This window comes from Xiphophorus maculatus, chromosome 3, assembly GCF_002775205.1.
Source record: "Xiphophorus maculatus strain JP 163 A chromosome 3, X_maculatus-5.0-male, whole genome shotgun sequence".
NCBI lineage: Eukaryota > Metazoa > Chordata > Actinopteri > Cyprinodontiformes > Poeciliidae > Xiphophorus > Xiphophorus maculatus.
In genome coordinates this window covers 20,722,605-20,742,380 of record NC_036445.1, presented here as the reverse complement: position 1 = coordinate 20,742,380, position 19,776 = coordinate 20,722,605, and the positions used below count along the sequence as shown (strand labels likewise).

The window sequence follows — 19,776 nt, the reverse complement described above, 5'->3', positions numbered from 1 at the left end:
ATGGTGTAGTCTATCACCATTTGTTTTTCAGTATGAGGCTGACACATTCTTTGCACTTACACTTGAACTGCTTGGTAATTGGGTGCGTGTCAGTTCAGTGCGGTTAGTTTGTATGTTTAGAAATGCGTTGACGGCGGAGCGCCGGAGAAACTCCACCCTGCAGCTTTAGGATCTTCGGGCAGGCGGAGCGGAGGGCAGCCCGAGCAGAGTGGAGCTCTGGCTGGATGCGCGGCGTGCGCGACAAGTCCCGCGGAAAACTTAACAGGGACCAAAGTCCAGCCTGAACTCGACTTTCTGTGTGTGAGACAGTGAGTGAGGGAGTGTGAGAGGACGCGCTGGGAACTTATTCACATGTGATTTTTTTTTTCCTCACAGAAATGCTCCAAAGATGGCGGTGGTAACAGCCGGAGCAGGAGTCTCGAGTGGCTCCAGGGCACATAAAAGTGGATTTATAGAGGTTTTGGTGCGGGAGAACTGGCATAAAGTTTTGGCCAACTTGAGCGAGGAGGCGCTCACGTTGAGCTGCGAGGACTGCGGCGTCAACGACGGCGTCAGCTCCAACGGGGTTACCAACGGGTCTTACCTGGACAACAGCAACGCCAACTCCAACAACGGCCCCCAAGCCGTGCGCACCGCATTCACGGACCTCCCGGAGCGAGTGCCCGAAGCGATCGCCAACAGAAAGCGGTGCGTCAAGGTGATCAAGCAGGAAATCGGAGGACTCGGGATAAGCATTAAAGGAGGGAAGGAGAACAAAATGCCCATACTCATCAGCAAGATATTCAAGGGGCTTGCAGCGGACCAGACCCAGTCGCTGTATGTAGGAGACGCCATCCTCTCCGTGAACGGAATGAACCTGCGGGACGCAACGCACGACGAGGCTGTGCAGGCGCTGAAACGAGCAGGAAAGGAGGTGACACTGGAAGGTAAGAGAGAGGATCACTGGTTCTGGGGGCAAAGGACGATTACAAGTTTCTCTCATCTTGCATGTGAATCTTAATAACTTAGAATATCATTGCAAAGTTAATTTGCATCAGTGATTCAATTCAAAAAGCAAAACTCCCACAGACTTGGTACACAAAGTGATGCATTTCAATTGTTTCAGCTAATAAAGGCTACAAATTCAGTGTTTCATAAAATTGAAAGATTTTTGACACAAATGTTACTTTCTGCACAGTCATGTGGAATAATGCTGAATTGACAGAAGAGCATTATCAACAATCTCCTCAAGGAAGGCAAGCCACACAAGGCTATGGGTATGGAAGCTGGTTTTTCACAGAGTACTGCAAAGAAAATTGAGTGGAAGAAAAAAAAAGTTTGGCAAAAGCAACTGTGACAGTCACAGCCATTGAAAGATTTTGGACAGAATCACAAAATGCTGACTGCAGCTGGAGTCGGTCCTTCAACATCCGACACACTGTAACTGGGATGTTACTGTTGCTTTGCTTGTGTTAAGCCACTCCTGAACCAGATACCACTGTTGGATTTATTTAATTATTTATTTTGCAGTGGAGGAAAAAAGATGGCCTAAAGCCTTTTTGTTTTTCAATTATAGTAAGCGTTGCATGCATTTATCAAATCCAGTTAGAAGAAACAGTTGGAGATGAAACCAAATCCATGTTGCTTTAGGTCCAAGGGGAAGTTCCCACAATCAGTGATGATTTGGGGAGCACTGTCATCTGCTGGCTTTGGTGCACTACCTTTTATCCTGAAGCCAGGGCAGCGAGAGCTTACTTTACTTTAGCTCACTTCCTGCTTCCGCTTACTGACAAACTTTATGTAAATGCTGATTTCATTTTCCTGTAGGACTTGACACCTGGCCACGCTGCAAAAAGTACCAATATCTGCTCCAGTGGATGCAGTCCTAGAGCTTTATTGACCACCTGATCTAAATCCTGGAGAGAATCTATGGAGTATCGTCAAGAGGAGCTTAAGGCTGTTATTTGAGCAAACAGACATTGAACACCTCAGCAGAGCTGCAGACTGATTGCCTCCATGCCAGTTGCATTGATGTTGTAATTTACGCAAAGGGAAACCAAGGAGTGAATTCATCTGTTGTGCAGTGGAAACACATTCTTTTCAATCGGCTCACGTTTGTTTTTAAAAAATAAACTTCTGTTTCAACTATATGGAAAAAGGTTAACTTTCTTTAGCTGTGAGGTATAATTCTCAGAATTAACAGCAACAGGGTTTAGAATGAACCTATAATATATGAGTTTCACTTTTTGAAGTGAAGTCGTGAAATACATTAAGATTTAAATTACACTATAATTTATTGAGATGCTCCTGTTCATTGTCACTCCTCATAAGAATACATTAGTCCACATGTGTGAGCACACAATTTGCAGCTTTTAGGTTGGACTTGATTGTTAGTCAGTGCTTCAGTAGATCCTGCAGGGTTTTTTTTCTTGTTAGCAGCTTTACTCAGCAGTTAAATTATTCACCACATAGTCCATGTTGTGCATGAGAGTATGAAACTAAAGGATAAAGTTCAACTTTTTCCCACAATAGTGGCTTAATTTTTATTCCACGTTAGGGAGGCCACTAATTGATCGCCTTTTGTTGTAAGGAACAATTGAGATTTTTATAGACACAGATCTCATGTAGCTGTTTATGTCAGAGGCACATCATGTTTATCAGATATATCATATCTTGAAGATCTGCCTGCAAATACAGATTTCTGCAGAATCTGTTTTCTCTTAATGCATTCAGCGTAACAACACGCGTTTTTGCGGGAGAATTTTTGTCAGATGAAACATCTCCACCTTTGCTCTCTGTGATCACACCACTTAACTCTCGAAAGTGGTCACATATTTCATGACATGAGCTGCCTTATATAAACTCCCTTGATGACTACTAACAAACAGACCTGCACTCCGTCTCTGAGCTTTTTGTTCCTGTTTCAGGGAAGACAAAATGCCTCACTCTCGCATGCAAACAAGGCGATGATCCTGACCATGGGGACCCATTGTTACAGTGTAGAGGGAGAAGCTGGTCCCATATGAGAAGTATTCCAGATATTAGAGAGAAGGAGGAGAAAGTGGGAGGGCAAAAAGCTGAAATGCGATTTAATAGGGAAGGTACTGAGAGGGGTCAAGGGTTCATATATAGATGAGGCAGAGACTGTGTTTTTAGGTAAATGCAATTTTCTAAAGATAGATGATTTGCATATAGAAATGAACAGATCTGAGCCCATTAGATGTGAGAATTGTGCTGAGCTTGCGTTGTATCAGGTACAAACTGACTTTTGACGTCAGCATGAGGAGGTCTGTGATATTCTGTGCCAAAAAATGAGTGATATTTCCTCACTGCTTCCTGAGCAAGAAGCACAGTGTAACATTTGAGAGAGAGGCAGATTGTATCACATGAGGAAAGAAATCAAGGGAACACATCCGATAGATTGTAGAGGAAAGTACCTGTCCCTTGGGCACTGTGTGTGCTGCCATTGCTCTGTGCGTTCCTGCTGTGTATCCACCCGCTTCGGATGTTATCATCCCATAGAATGGCGATTATCAGTGGTTATCAGCCCCATTGAATGGCCTCAGTTGGTCCCTGCTCTACCTGCTAGCAGGCTGTTATCAACCGTTATCAACCATTCTATCGGTGATAACAGCCGCTTGTCGCTAATAGAACCTTTTTTTAACCTTTTTTTAAAAACCTTTATTTATAATTTATCTGCGAATTTGAACAGGATATTAAGAATTTACTAAAAATACAAAAGCCAAACGTATCCGTCATAAGATTTTAATTAGGTATTGTAATAAATGTTACAGTATTTAAAAACAACTCACTAAAATCTAAAACCGGAGGTTTTTTTTTCTGTTTTGTTTATTTTTGTTCGCTTTTTTAAAGACTTATATTCCCAATATGCCTTTTATTTCTTTGGATTTTTTCCAATAATTCACTCAAAATAAATGCCAAAATTTAACATACTTGGTTAATTTTATTGGATCTTTACAAGACGTGTTCTCTCAATACATGCCGTGTTTTTATCTTCCGGTCGTGCAATTATATATATATATATATATATATATATATATATATATATATATATATATATATATATATATATATATATATATATATATATATATATATATATATATATAAGCATACAATGAAATTAAAAGGTATATTCTAGAGTTATGTAGTTGTCCAACCTCATAGCCTTCCACTAGGTGGCTGTATGTACATCCGAAGTTGCTTGCAATCCATTAATAATGATAAGAAGAAGTTAGGGTTGGCCCTAATCTTATTTTTAATTTAAAAAATTAAAAATAAAAATACGGATGGATTTGCTCATATGATTATATGAAAATCTGTGTTTGTACCATATGAAAATGTTTAATATTTGTATTAGTAGTAATAATAATAAATTACGGATTGCACCCGACAAAACATTAGAGAAGAAGAAGAAGAAGAAGCTTACGTCATTCGACGCGACACTTTCCACGGTCGGAGCTGGTGAGTAGCCCCTGAATCTGTCAAATAAAAATGTAGTAAAAAACCTCAAAAGACCGAAAGTCTACATTTATAAATCTGCTGATGGTAGTTCTATGAGTTAATGTTAGCGAGTATGTGGCACAGCATGTGTTTGTACAGATTTAGACACGTTTTTAACCCTATTTGGTAGAAAAAAAAGCTAGCTAAAGTAGCCTCTTAAAAGCCAGTCACATTCAAATGTAGCTGTCCTTCATACCTTTAATAACAATGTGCTAAAATTTTGTTTTTTTTTATTATTATTTTATGCTTCTCGGTGTTACAGTATTTCTGTCTTCTTTCTGTTCTCTCCCACTTTAGAACCATGCCTAAATATAAGAGCAGTGTCCGTTGTAAGACCAAAAAAATAAAAGTAACTCGGAAAACCATCGGTGCTCGGGCGAAATATTCCTACATTCCCTCACATGCAGGCTCATCTGACACCAACACTGTTTTTCCCTCATCACATGATATTTGTACTGAAAACTCAAAGGAAGAAGGGACCGCGTATACCAGGGCAAAAAGGAAGGAGCTGAGCCTATGGGATACACTAAAAGATCAGGTCTTGGAAGAGTCCTATAAGTCCTCCGCTCCTTTCTCTGACATGTGCTCTGTGTGCAAGAAACCTGGAGTATACCGCTGTCTGGAATGCAGCAGAAGCAGTGTTTTTTGCAAGGATTGTGTCTACACAGTACCCATAAATTCTTTGCACCTCCCTGAAAAGTGGAATGTAAGTTCATTTTTGTTGAATGTACTAATAAATATTGTAATTGATGTATAGAATGAGAATGAGTTCTTAATTGCATAAAATTCGGTTTTTCTCTGTCCTTTTTTGTGTCTCTTTAGAAAACCTGCTATGAGGCTGCTTTCCAGCAGTTGGTGTTGCATTTAAGTGGGGATCACAGTACCCATGTTGTTTACTCCAGAGATGTAAAGACTTTTGTCAACACAGGTATGTTTTTACACTATGTAATTTTTTAATTAATTAATTTTGTGTATATGTGTATGTATATATATATATATATATACTGCTCAAAAAAATAAAGGGAACACTCAAATAACACATCCTAGATCTGAATGAAAGAAATATTCTCATTGAATACTTTGTTCTGTACAAAGTTCCATTTGCACAACAGCAGGTGAAATTGATAGTCAATCAGTGTTGCTTCCTAAGTGGACAGTTTGATTTCACAGAAGTTTGATTTACTTGGAGTTATATTGTGTTGTTTAAGTGTTCCCTTTATTTTTTTGAGCAGTGTATATATATATATATATATATATATATTCTACAAAATTCTAAATCTTATTTAGTAAAATTTATGTTTTCACTTTATGATTATTAATCTTGTCCCACGTGAATATATGTTTATGTGACTTTTTATTGTGGAATAACTTTTTATTCTTCTTTGTTGTTATTTATTTATACTTGGATACACAAATATAGAAAACTACATAAATACATAGATTGGAGGGGAAGCTCAGTTAAAGACAACACATGTTAAGTTAAACACAGTTAAAGTGGCAAGTCTGCGTTGGTTTGTACATGTTTAAAGAAGGGATATATCATCCATCCATTGCCTTCTGCTTATCTGGGGTCAGGTCACCCAAGTAACAGCATAATTAAGGATTCCCAGACTTCCCTCTACCCAGCCAATTGGGCCAGCTCCTAGGGTGTAATCCCAATACATCCTACACCAGTGGTGCCCAAAGTCAGTCCTCGAAGGCCAGCATTTTGCAGGTTTTAGTTCTGTCCCTGGTTTAATGCACTTGGATCCAGTGATGGCTCAGTAGAAGAACATTGACCTGCTGGAAAGGTTGTTACCACCACCACAGAGAGAACTAAAACATGCAGAATGAAGGTGCTCGAGGACGAATTTTGGTCACCCCTGTCCTATTCCATCTTAGAAGCATAGATGTGGCTCGGTGGTCCCTAAAGGGAGCAGTAATAAAAAGATCAACTCCTCATATGGATATCATGTATTTGTTATACAACTTATAAAATCGAAGTATAATTATAACACATATTGTGGACTGATTTAATTCCGAGTTCTATAAAACAGTGTATTTATTGACTCTGTGAGATAAAAAATGGAATGAATCCTTTTTCTTCCTTTGTCTTTTTAGGTCATCTCATTAATTGCACAGTTTCTTTTTGTAAATGCGAACCTGAGGTCTGCACTCTTCTGAAGTATGGCCTTTGGCCTGCTTCACCGGAGAAGCCACAGGCTGCTTTTTCAATGGCTCTTCTTGAGCTATTTGTCCATCTTTCTTTGGAGTGCCAGGTCTCTGTAGAGGGATTCATCAACACCTTACGGTGGAAAAACAATCTTACTGTTATGGAGGTAGAGAGAAAAAGATATGTCCTAGTAAATATGTCAACAATATTGCAACTTTTTTATTCTGTTTAATATATTAAATATTTCTTTAAATTAATGTCACTGATGGCATTTCCAGTAGACTAGATGTGTTATTTACTGCTTTCTCATTTAGAATTTTTTTTTTTTACAGTATTTATTTATTTATTTTTTTTACTTATGTACCTTTGGAATTAATAGATTAAACATAAGTACTGTGACTCTTTTTACTACAGGTTAATATGCTGTACAGAGCCCTAGTAGGAGAGTCTATTTCCCAGTTTCGCCATTATCACTTCCGACGAAGGTCACTAATTTTGATGTAATTTGTATTATTTCCAATTATTCACAGAGATATTGGATTGTTCAATAACATACATTGTTGACTTATCTACAGAGATTGTTCCAAGATGGAAGAGGAACTATGTGATGAAGCTGACCGAAATCAACCAGCTCAGGTATGATCCTTTTTTGAATACCAAATCAGTAGGCAGATTGGTGGTGTGTCTGTAATGACGAGGGCACTGCAAAGGTCTGCAGTTTTCAAGACATGTAGTAAATACAAAAAAATGTAGTCAAATGTCTCGATTTGGTGGTTGTTCCATGTTCCTAACCTCACCTATGGGAAGCAGCCTCACTACTAGGCACTAACCTCAGACATGCATAAGATAATGTATAAACATTGTGAAATACTTACACAAGACTTACAATGTTGCCACATTAATGACAAAGTATTAAGTTCAGCTAATTATACAAGCTATGCCAATATAAAGTCTTTGTTTTCATTTTTAGATCCGGATCACATAAACAGGAGTCACTCATTGAAGATGAATCACAGTAAGAGACAGAAATTTGTACTCTTCTATATTTGAACAACAGTTCTCGCCTCAAGTAAAGAAACTGTGCGTTGTTTTGTTTTTTTTGTTTGTTTTTGTTGTGGTTAGGCTGGACAGGGATCTTCGAATAATTGAGAGACACCATGGTGTAAAACGAAGGTGGCTCCCTTCGGATGACATTTTCCAGAGAACACTGAGAGATGTTGACCAGGAACTTAGAGGTCAGCTGATACGACGAGCACAAAATGAAGCAAGGGAGAGGACCACTCTTCTCAACCTGAAAAGAAGATATAATGGTAACGCTACTTCTTTTCTTGACTGTATGGTCATTAGCAAAATTGAAGCTCAAAGGTCTTGTGGTTGAATCCCAGCATGTGGTAAACCTAAATTTAATCTTTATGTTATCCCTGCACCATGCATATGTTCACTCTGGGTACTTAAGCTTCTTTATGCAGTGTAAGAAGTGACTGGTTTATTCCAACTTGTCCTTTGTCATGGGTATGTGCTTTTGATGTGTATGGTTATTTATCTTTGGTGTATGAATATGTTTCTTGGGTGTATCCTGTCTTTCACCTAATGCCCGTTGTAAATAGGCACAGATAAGTGAGTATTGTAATACATCCATTTTCTAATGGACATTCAATGATCTTATGCATTACTGCAGATATTAAGTCACTGTAAGAACTATCAGTCTTTATATTCTGAGGATAACTTTTTTAAGAGTACAATTAAAATATCATTCAATTATTGGCAGTAATAGATTTTGACCTACAAACTGAGATTTCCTTATGCAAACTTTAGTGTCATGTTGAATATCTTGTGTAGAATTGGCTGCCACTACTTGTGTTCACAAAATCCAAATTGAGATAAACACTATTTCAGATGTTGACCTTTTATTATGTTTAACATACTTCAATAAATGATTATTGTATCATGTTTTCATATTGTGTTGATTGTATTATTTTTACTAGTATTTATATTTCTTCTTTCTTTACAGATGGACAGGGAGTTGCTTTAAGGCTGTCCAAGCAAGTGAATGCCTGTAACAGGAAACTGAAGAAGATTGTTACAGAGTACAATAATCTGCAGTGGCCTCCACAAACTGGCATCTTTCCATCACATTTAGAATTTCGAGAATTGTGTGATGCCTCCTCCCAGCTGTACACATTGTTTGATGAACAAGTGAGTAGAATTGATCTAAAGGTTTTATTCAACTTTCTACATGCTGTTATTCACTTTATGTTGCTACTACGCTTTAACAAGGTTCCACTTGCAATTGTTCTCTTATTTTAAAGATTGAAGATCATGGTGTTGTTCCAAAGAACCTAAAAAGTCGAGCAATAGAAGCCCTGCATTTGAAGACTAGAGCAGCTGAAGAAAAGCTTCTACTTAAGAGAGAGATGAACACTGTCATTCTTCACCTTCATCAACAACATGGACATTTAAGTTCAGCTATAAATGATACTGCAGATCCTGGTTCAAAAGCTGTACTTCATCAAAACATTATCATGTTAGAAAAGAAAATGTACAGTGCAATGAACATGTTCAAGAGGTTTATTGAAGTTGGTGCCCCTCCTCCAAATCATCACCTACCAGAGTTTAACTCTCATTCTCAAGCACTTATGTCTCCAGATCTACATTACATAGACTATGATGAAAGCATTGACGATGGAGAGGATGATGACGACAATGTTGACGAAGGAGAGAACAGCATAGATTGTGAATCATCTTCATGATTTATGGCCACTTACTGTCCTATGTGAAGAGCACATATTCCAGTATAAAAAGTTTATTGTTTGATGATTTTCATATAAGCTTTTTGTTCTAACATCTCAGTTTATTGCTTTTGATATTGTTGAGACATATCTGTTTTTTAAGTCAAGCTATATATAATCAAGGGCATTTTAGTTTTACTCATTACAGCTTTGTACTGTTAATGTTCTTGTTCAGTATGACATTGTTAATGACTAAACTTCATTTACAGTTTGAATTTAACTCTTAATTTTGAGATGCTGCATAATGTGCTTTACATAATATCTTTAAATTTGGGCACAACAACGAAATAACTAAAACGTAGTGGACAAACATTTTGTGATGTTCATATTTGAGAAATATTTGACTGTTATCCAAGAATTACATTATTTTGAAGGGCACTACTCTGTATTAAAAATTCATTAAGAGCTACGTCAGTGTTTCTGTGATATTTCAGACAGATTTCAAAACTTACAATATGGACTATTTGTAGCCTGTGTAGGGACTTACAAACTGGTTTATTTGATTTACCTTCCTGGTTTTAGTAAGAATGCCAGCAGCACCATAATATATAATCTGCAGTTGGATGATTGACTACTTTTTTAGGAGACCCCTCACACCAGCATCCAGGTTGAGTGTTTGCTGTCTACGCGCTCCTTCCACTGCTCCACCACTCAGATGGCTGCACAGACTAGTGAGAATTATCTTACTGTTAGATTTGCATTTAGTTTTGCAACTGTAAGGACATGTACATTCCTGGTTGTTTAAAAGGTTATAGAGCAGTTAATATTAGTGTTGATGTTTGCGTTTTTCAGGAGGGCAACGCGAATATTGACGTCCTTCACACCAGATATTACATTAAAATGTAAGCACACAGCGGGACAGATCAGGCAGGAATATAAAGACAGAGAGTCTGAATAACACCAACTGTATGTCAGAAAATTCTGACATGTAGTCTTATGTGATTTGTCTCTGCTTACATAAAAAAATATATGGGCCACTATGGAAAATGGTAACAAACCATTTTGGGACCTATACTGTCTGCCCTCTTTTTTCCCTTATGGGGCCCACCTAGGTATGCCGGCTGGGGCATTATGACATAACTGTTTGTAACCTACCTGAGAAAGCGGCAACATACAGTCATATGAAAAAGTTTGGGCCCCTCTATTAATCTCAATCATTTTTATGTATAAATATTTGGGTGTTTACAAAAGCTACTTCAGTTTGATATATCTAATGGACACAGTAATATTTCTGTTTCCATTAGACACAGAAATAAATGAGGTTTATTGGACTAACAGAAAATGTGCAGTACGCATTAACAGAAAATTTGACAGGTGCAAAAATATGGGCACCTCAACAGAAAAGTGACATTAATATTTATTAGATCTGCCTTTTGCAAAAATAACAGCCTGTAGTTGCTTCCTGTAGCTTTTAATGAGTTCTTTGATCCTGTATGAAGGTATTTTTGACCATTCCTCTTTACAAAACAATTCCAGTTGAGTTAAGTGTGATGGTTGCCGAGCATGGACAGTCCGCTTCAAATCATCCCAGATGTTCAGTGATATTCAGGTCTGGACTGGGATGGCCATCCAGAACATTGCAATTGTTCCTCTGCATGAATGCCTGAGTAGATTTGGAGCAGTGTTTTGGATCATTGTCTTGCTGAAATATCCATCCCCGGCATAACTTCAACTTCGTATCAGCTTCTTGAACATTATTCTCAAGAATCTGTTAATATTGAGTGGAATCCATGTGACCCTCAACTTTAACAAGATTCCCAGTACCAGCATTGGCCACACAGCCCCAAAGCATGATGGAACCTCCACCAAATTTTACAGTGGGTAGCAAGTGTTTTTCTTGGAATGCTGTTCCCCCCCCCCCCCCCCCCCCACCCCCCCCCCACCCCCCCCCCCCCCCCCCCCCCGCCATGCATAATGCCTTTTTTATGACCAAACAACTCAATCTTTGTTTCTTCACTCCACAGGACCTTATTCCAAAATGAAGCTGGCTCGTCCAAATGTGCTTTTGCAGACCTCAAGCGGCTCTGTTTGAGGCGTAATTGCTGAAAAGGCTTCTTTTGCATCACTCTCCCATACAGCTTCTCCTTGTTAGCACATACTACCTGTAATAGTGCAGCTAAACTAAATATGAGAAAAAAGTGAAGCCCTGATCATAGTTTAAAACACTACACACTACAATTATACTCTCAATGACCATATACATTACTTTATAACAGCCTCGCACTTACAACTCACAGGGTCTTATTGTTGCGGCACACGTTCAATATTTGAAATGGAATGCGCCCCATCGCGGGTGCACTGACACACGGGGCGATGTCATGATTGAACTCACCAGTCTGAGTGGGTAGTAAATTCTGTTAAAGTAAGTAAATCACATTTTCCAGTCATAAATTGAAATTATCAGACAGAATGAAATCCTAATGTCAAATCGTATTAATAGTTTTCATTAAGCGGCAAAAAGTGTGTAACTGGTCACGTGGCGTGTCACCCATTGATAACCAATAGTAACGTGACGTTGTGGAACTACTGCATCCCACACTGGGATCTTCTCCAGCTGTGTCCTATCAACATGCCTGTCCTAACGATTTCGCGAAGGGAGAAAGTGCCTTTACCTGAACGTGTCGTCTTCTAACCTGGTCAATTTGTTTATTTAAAAGGAAAGATCTTACTCATTCTTTTGCTAAAGGGTATTATCTGTGCTACCATGTGGAAATTTTTCAAGTGCAATAGTAATGAGTTCAGCTAACATGCTCACTGATGTGTTCGTTTGATACCCAAATGTTTGTTACTATTTAAAGAACTCACATTTGACAGAATATCTTTTCAATACAAAAGCTTTTATTGATGCATTGTACATTTATCAATTGTTTAAGAAAAAACTACAGGAAATGCTAACATTGACAGATGTCAGATGTCACAACTGTGACCAAATTAGAAGTGTCTTTTTTGCAGTCCCAGTGCAGACAATTTTTCAGTTTTTCTTGAATCCACATGCCAGGTGTGACCACTGCTCACATGTGTTGCAACGTCGCCACTCACGCCACTTCTTCTTGGCATTTTTTTTCTCATCACTGAACAGACGTTCAGTGATGAACGTCTGTTCAACAGATGTTGCAAACATCCGTAGTATCTAAATAAAGAAAAATAAGTAATTTATTGACAAATGTAGTTTAAAAAACATAAAAGAAGCATAATGCCTTAATTTATTTAAATGTATACCATCTGTAGTCGGTTCTCTTGACAGCACTTCCGTCAAACCCATAGTCTCTGTTACGCTCCGCTCATCTAAAGAAGAATTAACAGTTTGGTTGCAATGTGATCTCAAGGTAGGTCATACCTTCAAGTAACGTTTAACATATTATACTTTATACGGGAATATGTTGAACTCAAGCGTTACTATCAGTTCTGTGTAAACAGCATATTTAAACATATTGAAACAGTTTTATTATTAATACTTTTTATTTTTATTCATTGTCGTCAAAATTAGGGCCCTGAGGATGGGCATCCTGCATGTTTTAGTTCTCTCACCGGTGGAAGTTACAAACTTTTCATCATGTCAACCTATTCATAGGCCTTGCATTAAACCAGGAACAGAACTAAGAAATGCAAGGTGCTGGCCATTGAGGAACAATTTTGGGAACCCCTACTTTAAGCTATTGGTTAGTGTGATTTGTATGTAATTATTTCTGCAATTTTTTTTTTATGTTGAAAACAAATTATTGCCTGCTCATTCATTAGTTCCGTAATTTGAGATGTCTTCTACTTCCTTAAAGTTAAACAAGTGATGCAAGATAAGCATCTATGCTTTAGTTCTGTACTACTGTATTTTGTGGTACATCTAATTTAATAATTTCTTTAATGTTTGCATGTGTAATTAAAGCTGGAAATGTGGTTGATGTACATAGGGAATGAGAGTTTTCTGTGTTTTGTTGTGTGACTGATGGTCTCCACCTCAAGTGGTTTGAATAAGCAATAAAACATAACCAAACATAGTGCTGCAAAGTATTCGGATTTATGTCAGCTGTGACACCAGCTGCAACTATTACTTTTAACAGCTCACAATAAAATATTTCTGTATTCCGCATTTGTGAATGTGACTATTGTTCAGAGGGAACATCAGCTGTTGTGAGACTTGCCAACTTGCTAATTGTCACAACTACATTTGTTCAACAGTCTTAGCATGAGAAACGCATCACATGCACTATATTACACATACATTTTTGTACAACCACAATATCAATGCCGAGATGAATCTTGCAGACATTGACATGACAGTACAGCTATAATCCAACTATACATAATAGCCATATAGAACATTTTGAAAGGTGTTACATCCTCACTAATGAGATCACCCAATACACGTACCCCAAAGCGTATGTGATTTATCTAAGTATGGAATATTTATAATTTCTTAAACATATCTGGTTGTACGTCAGAGTGACCTAAAGACAAAGCTGGACTCCCCACACTTTTTGTATCTGAAAACCTATAAATCATCCGGAATACATATTTTCCTAAGGAAGACCAGACATATTGTGTTACCGAGGGTGTAGTGCGCTTTGTAATATACCCACATAACATACATAACAACATTGTAATGGAGGACTTTCAGGATAGACATGCAACAAACTTACCATTTGCACACATTGCATTCAAAATGTCTTCCACAGTTGGTGTCCTAATTTTCCTCCCGGGGTCTGATACAAAGAATAAAATATAATTATTGAAATTGTTTTTCCAACATATCTTCAATATGAGTACAATAAAATGCAATATCAAAACTTGAAGTACAAAGTACAAGTATCCAGGACATGGCTTAAACAGTATTTCTCAAGTACACATTGTGAAGTGTGAACGATTAAAGGTTTTCTTAAGGCTAATATTAATCAACACAACATTGTACTTTATTAATTTTAATGAACGAAAGGACAATTTCCCATACTTCAGGGTATATTTGTTTCATTTCTCGTTGTAAGTTGGCATCTGCTTCTGCAAAGTTTTTACGGTAACTATTCCATCATAGACCATAATTGCAAATAACTAAGCAGGTATCTGTTGGGATACACTGAATAGAATTGTCACAGGGAAAGAGATTTATTTCTAATATAAATCTGATATAAAAACCATATATACAATTTCAAATGGAATTGTATGATTAAAACAAGTCCAAAAAAAAACCCCTATTACATGGAAAGGGATACTGAATGAAGTCCTTCCAATAAGGACCGCTTGTTTTACTTCTCTGTCTGGTGGTTGTAACCTCCTCAACATGTCAATTTTCTTCTTTGGCCTTCTAATGAGCCATGATTGAATCCAGGTGTGTTAACCTAGATTCAATCATGGCTCAAGGGCATGAAGGTTCCAGCCCTTGAGAATCAACTTTGGAAACCACTGTTCTAGAAAGTAAATCGAACAGAACAATGCAAGTATTACACAACTACAAAATAACTAAGGCAAGATACTTTTTCCAAAAATTAAGTTTATGAATAGCCTGGTAAAAAAATGACCCATTGTACTACACATTGAAGCATCCAGAGGGTCTGGGCTATGGCTATTGAGACACTATTGCTCACTTAACACTCATTTAACACCTCTCTAGAGGTGTTAAATTTTACCCAATCGCTAATGTTTGTCTGTGACGTATGTCATGTGCCAGTTCAATGCCAAAAATTCTACTTGAAATTGCATTTGCTGCAAATAAATAAATAAATAAAATAAAATAAATAAATACATAAAATCTGTCACTACAAAGACAGAAGCCCTGAGCTCATCGAGGCAGCTGTCCATGTTAATTCCATATTTGGAAGGCCAACAAAGACTGAATGGCTTCCTTTACTTTGCTACAACTACAGGTGGACTGCAATTCTAAAACAGCACAGAAAATTGGCAGTCTTAACAACTTCTCCTTCTGTTTACTGATTGGCACAATGAAACGTCTGCAGGAGATAATCCGAGTCAAGGGGAGAAAGCAAAGGCTGTGCTGTAAGTGAGAATTGCAATGATCAGGCTAGCTATACACACAACAATGCTTGTCAACATAACAGCTACAGTAAATCCTCTCTCACCCTTGTTCTTTAACTGATCCCTGCAGAACAGGTTGTAACCAGACAGGTCCTTGGTGTATAACTTCTTGTTTTTAGGTTGAGAAGAAGATGGCTTTTTTCTTCTATAGTTTCCAATCCAGTTCTAAAAAACACAAAAGTCTTGTTACAAAACAGGAAGTTTGAATTTATTTTTATATGAAATTGCATCTTGCCTTCTGAATTCTGAAATTGAATGGCTAGAAAGAACTTTGGTAAACATACATCAATGACAAACGGTGGCAAGCCAGTGGCCTGGGATGCCGCTCCAACCAGTGGAGATCCCACCCTGGTCATCCCTTCTTTATAGTCTTTCTGGAGGAAGACCTTCGCTTCCTCCGAGATATGTGTTCTCTCTTATCATGAAATGAAAAAAAGCAGAGCATATAAAAAAATAATATTCAGGACAAACACATATTTTCTTAGATCTTGCTGTATAGCTCAATGTTTAAGAGATGCTACACATACCTCTTCTTGACATTGAACCTAAAAGAAAGACAGAAAATACAACCATGAATATGAATAAACAGAAGGTAGCTGTTTTTTCTGGTATGTGATAAATAAATATTAGCATGCATTGTGCTTGCAGGGTATCCCCCAGAAAACATGGTAAGCCCGGTGGTTCAGTTTTATGACAGTCAGTCATCCTGTAGCTGGTCATGTTTTTGAGATAAAAAATGTTAAAAGTTGACGGGAAATTTGAAATTACATTTTGAGAATTATGTGTTATTGAAAGATTGGAAGATTAATACTTGAACAATAACTATAAAGTCATAGAAAATGCAAACGTTTTACAAAGACTTAAATAAATAAACAATGCTTAGCCTGGTGGGGCAACAAATAAAGAATGATGGCCTCAGGGCTTATAATACACTGTGGGAAACGATGAAATGTAATGAACTGTATGATAGAATCCTAACATTAAATCAATATACTGATATAAACTAGTATACTGAAAAGTATACGGTTTTTTAAGATATATGAAACAAAATTTTAGCACATTGTCATTAAAGGTATGAAGGACAGCTACATTTGAATGTGACTGGCTTTTAAGAGGCTACTTTAGCTAGCTTTTTTTTTCTACCAAATAGGGTTAAAAACGTGTCTAAATCTGTACAAACACATGCTGTGCCACATACTCGCTAACATTAACTCATAGAACTACCATCAGCAGATTTATAAATGTAGACTTTCGGTCTTTTGAGGTTTTTTACTACATTTTTATTTGACAGATTCAGGGGCTACTCACCAGCTCCGACCGTGGAAAGTGTCGCGTCGAATGACGTAAGCTTCTTCTTCTTCTTCTTCTCTAATGTTTTGTCGGGTGCAATCCGTAATTTATTATTATTACTACTAATACAAATATTAAACATTTTCATATGGTACAAACACAGATTTTCATATAATCATATGAGCAAATCCATCCGTATTTTTATTTTTAATTTTTTAAATTAAAAATAAGATTAGGGCCAACCCTAACTTCTTCTTATCATTATTAATGGATTGCAAGCAACTTCGGATGTACATACAGCCACCTAGTGGAAGGCTATGAGGTTGGACAACTACATAACTCTAGAATATACCTTTTAATTTCATTGTATGCTTATATATATATATATATATATATATATATATATATATATATATATATATATATATATATATATATATATATATATATATATATATATATATATAATTGCACGACCGGAAGATAAAAACACGGCATGTATTGAGAGAACACGTCTTGTAAAGATCCAATAAAATTTACCAAGTATGTTAAATTTTGGCATTTATTTTGAGTGAATTATTGGAAAAAATCCAAAGAAATAAAAGGCATATTGGGAATATAAGTCTTTAAAAAAGCGAACAAAAATAAACAAAACAGAAAAAAAAACCTCCGGTTTTAGATTTTAGTGAGTTGTTTTTAAATACTGTAACGTTTATTACAATACCTAATTAAAATCTTATGACGGATACGTTTGGCTTTTGTATTTTTAGTAAATTCTTAATATCCTGTTCAAATTCGCAGATAAATTATAAATAAAGGTTTTTAAAAAAAGGTTAAAAAAAGGTTCTATTAGCGACAAGCGGCTGTTATCACCGATAGAATGGTTGATAACGGTTGATAACAGCCTGCTAGCAGGTAGAGCAGGGACCAACTGAGGCCATTCAATGGGGCTGATAACCACTGATAATCGCCATTCTATGGGATGATAACATCCGAAGCGGGTGGTGTATCTTTGTGTATCAACAAATGCATGTCTGTGTAGCTTACTGAAGGAATAACCAGTGTTTCTGGAAATACGAAGGTGCAAAACGTCGTTATATAAATTCCTCTTTTATAGGTAGTATCCACCTTCAATTTGAGTATCTTGGATTCCATAAAATACTTTTTTTTTCATCACAAATATATATTAAATTTAACTAAAATACTTTCTCAAAAAAAAACGTCAGGTTTTTTTAGGTTGATCTTGAGGAAATTCAGATTAATGATATATGTTCTTCTGTCTTCTGTAATATTAATAGGACACAAAGGCCCTTGTTTCTACAGGTTCCGACAATATAATTACAATCCAGCTGCCAGAAGGCAAGAAAACGACATTTTTTTACTGCTGTAACTAATCTGAACATGTTGAGTTTCCTTAATTCTCTGGAACTTTAACTAGAACTGATGGGGTTGGTCAGATGTGACTAAGATTCATCTTTTTTTCAAACACTGCAGGTGGGTTTGTTATGGCACGAAGGTTTGATTTTATGTCTACTGTTAGATTCAAGGAAGGATGTATGAGGCTGTGGAAATGTTTATCTGTCAGTTGCTGTGCGAACAGCAGCATCACAAAATGTTGGAAATACTAAAACATTTCAAATTATGTATCTGGTGGTCTCTGCAAGAAAACTGAAAATGAGTTGCTATTGGGTTTTTCAACAAGATAATAATTCAAAGCATACAGCCAGATCAATCATTCACCAAACACACAAAATCCACTTTTTTCCCACTGCCTGCTCAGTGTGATTTTGATCCTACATGTTGTAGAAAAGCAGTGGGATGAGCTGAAAAGAAGGGTTGTTTGTGCCATGTCAGGTTATGATGTTGCAATAAAAGATGAGCTGTTCCGAAGGCTTTTTGACCATTTTTCCATAGCTGTCAATGAATGAATGAACACTATATACTATATACACTATAACACTATATAGACCTGTTGTAAAACTTTAACGTCAAAGAGAGGGAGCGAGACTGCACAGACACAGGCAGATAATTTTGACTCTATAGTCTAAATCGGTGCTCCAACTACACAACCAAGTTTGTAAAAGGTCCCATTTGCAATTATGTGTTATATGGATCATGAGTCACTGTTTGTAACCTGAGTTCAACTACCTGACCTATGTGCAAATGATTGTGGCACTTATGTCACAGGATCTGCGGTCAGCTCAGCAAAAACAACATTACATCTATTAGGTTTACAGATGTTTCAATAACATCAGAAAAACATTCAGACACAAAGAATAATCAACACCATCATTTACACAAAAATTTTTAAAAATGTCTAACCTACAACCAAAAAGTATCCCAACTGCTGCTACAAAATATGTCATATTGATTATTAAGGTTTGCAAACTTAAACAAGGACAAGGAAACTTTCCCCTTGTGCTTAAGGGGAAACTGTATAATTGTATTTTCAGGCAGCTGACCAGCAGTGAGCAGCAATAAGTGGGAGCTGCATCACTGTGTTACCCTGCACCTTTATATAATCTCCCAAAACTCATATTATTTGTTCAGTTCCTGACGTCTTTGATGGAAACTTTTATTGTATCAGGAAATTTGTCAGGTTTGTTCACACAGGTTTTGGTTTCAATGAAGAAAGTTTTTTACATTTAGTTCTTGTTTGTGTTAATATGAATATATGCTGTGCTTTCACACAAAAAAATGAGGACATGATTGAAATAGAGCAAAGAAGTTATGAATGGTTATTTTTCTGGTTTTGAAATGTAACATTTAAAAGCAACACAATACCTTAGTATTGGAAACTAGAGATGCACTGATTAGGCTTTTCTTGACCAGTTCGTATTTTTGGTTTTCAAGTCCAATCTGCTCAGTGTGATTTTGATCAATTACTTTTTTTCTATGGGTGCACCAATTTATCATTGCCAATTTCCTTAAATTTGGGAGATCAGCTGGTATGTGAAGCCGATCTTATTCCCCCAAGCTTTTGTACCTCAGCAAAGGTCTAAAAATCAACCACTGGCCTCT

General features: G+C 36.9%; 3 protein-coding genes across 5 annotated transcripts in view; 2 read left to right on the top strand and 1 right to left on the bottom strand.

The window, feature by feature from the left end:
* The first annotated feature begins 140 nt into the window (after positions 1 to 140).
* Positions 141 to 19,776, top strand: part of sntb1 (syntrophin beta 1) — a 56,187-nt gene continuing 36,551 nt past the window's right edge. Inside the window, exon 1 of the mRNA XM_023330594.1 lies at positions 141 to 926. Within this exon, the coding sequence (XP_023186362.1) occupies positions 389 to 926 (538 nt within the window). The 5' untranslated portion in view covers positions 141 to 388. The remainder of the gene's footprint in view (positions 927 to 19,776) is intronic.
* LOC111608087 lies at positions 4,114 to 9,853 on the top strand. 2 transcript variants are annotated; one of them, XM_023330596.1, is made up of 10 exons: positions 4,114 to 4,464; positions 4,801 to 5,209; positions 5,326 to 5,431; positions 6,604 to 6,821; positions 7,070 to 7,140; positions 7,231 to 7,291; positions 7,626 to 7,670; positions 7,778 to 7,965; positions 8,667 to 8,851; positions 8,965 to 9,853. In XM_023330596.1, exons 2-7 carry the CDS (start codon positions 4,805 to 4,807, stop codon positions 7,638 to 7,640), a joined length of 876 nt encoding a protein of 291 aa, XP_023186364.1. In that variant the 5' UTR covers positions 4,114 to 4,464; positions 4,801 to 4,804; the 3' UTR covers positions 7,641 to 7,670; positions 7,778 to 7,965; positions 8,667 to 8,851; positions 8,965 to 9,853. The 2 variants fall into 2 exon arrangements, with proteins under 2 accessions (XP_023186364.1, XP_023186363.1); XM_023330595.1 differs by having other exon boundaries at positions 4,115 to 5,209.
* LOC111608088 lies at positions 12,263 to 17,115 on the bottom strand. Of its 2 annotated transcripts, XM_023330597.1 has the most exons (6): positions 15,993 to 17,115; positions 15,750 to 15,880; positions 15,510 to 15,630; positions 14,079 to 14,141; positions 12,664 to 12,729; positions 12,263 to 12,574 (listed from the first exon to the last, which is right to left on the bottom strand). In XM_023330597.1, the coding sequence occupies exons 1-6, from the start codon at positions 16,183 to 16,185 to the stop codon at positions 12,546 to 12,548; spliced, it is 603 nt and encodes a 200-aa protein (XP_023186365.1). In that variant the 5' UTR covers positions 16,186 to 17,115; the 3' UTR covers positions 12,263 to 12,545. The 2 variants fall into 2 exon arrangements, with proteins under 2 accessions (XP_023186365.1, XP_023186366.1); XM_023330598.1 differs by lacking the exon at positions 15,993 to 17,115 and having other exon boundaries at positions 15,750 to 15,984.

Coding starts and splice junctions, on each gene's coding strand:
- LOC111608087 (XM_023330596.1), top strand. CDS start 4,805: ATGCCTAAATATAAGAGCAGTGTCCGTTGTAAGACCAAAAAAATAAAA. Junction 5,432..6,603: donor AAAGACTTTTGTCAACACAG/GTATGTTTTTAC, acceptor TTGTCTTTTTAG/GTCATCTCATTAATTGCACA. Junction 7,141..7,230: donor CATTATCACTTCCGACGAAG/GTCACTAATTTT, acceptor ACTTATCTACAG/AGATTGTTCCAAGATGGAAG.
- LOC111608088 (XM_023330597.1), bottom strand. CDS start 16,185: ATGACCAGCTACAGGATGACTGACTGTCATAAAACTGAACCACCGGGC. Junction 15,631..15,749: donor TGCCACCGTTTGTCATTGAT/GTATGTTTACCA, acceptor TGTGTTTTTTAG/AACTGGATTGGAAACTATAG. Junction 14,142..15,509: donor GGATCAGTTAAAGAACAAGG/GTGAGAGAGGAT, acceptor TCTTTGTATCAG/ACCCCGGGAGGAAAATTAGG.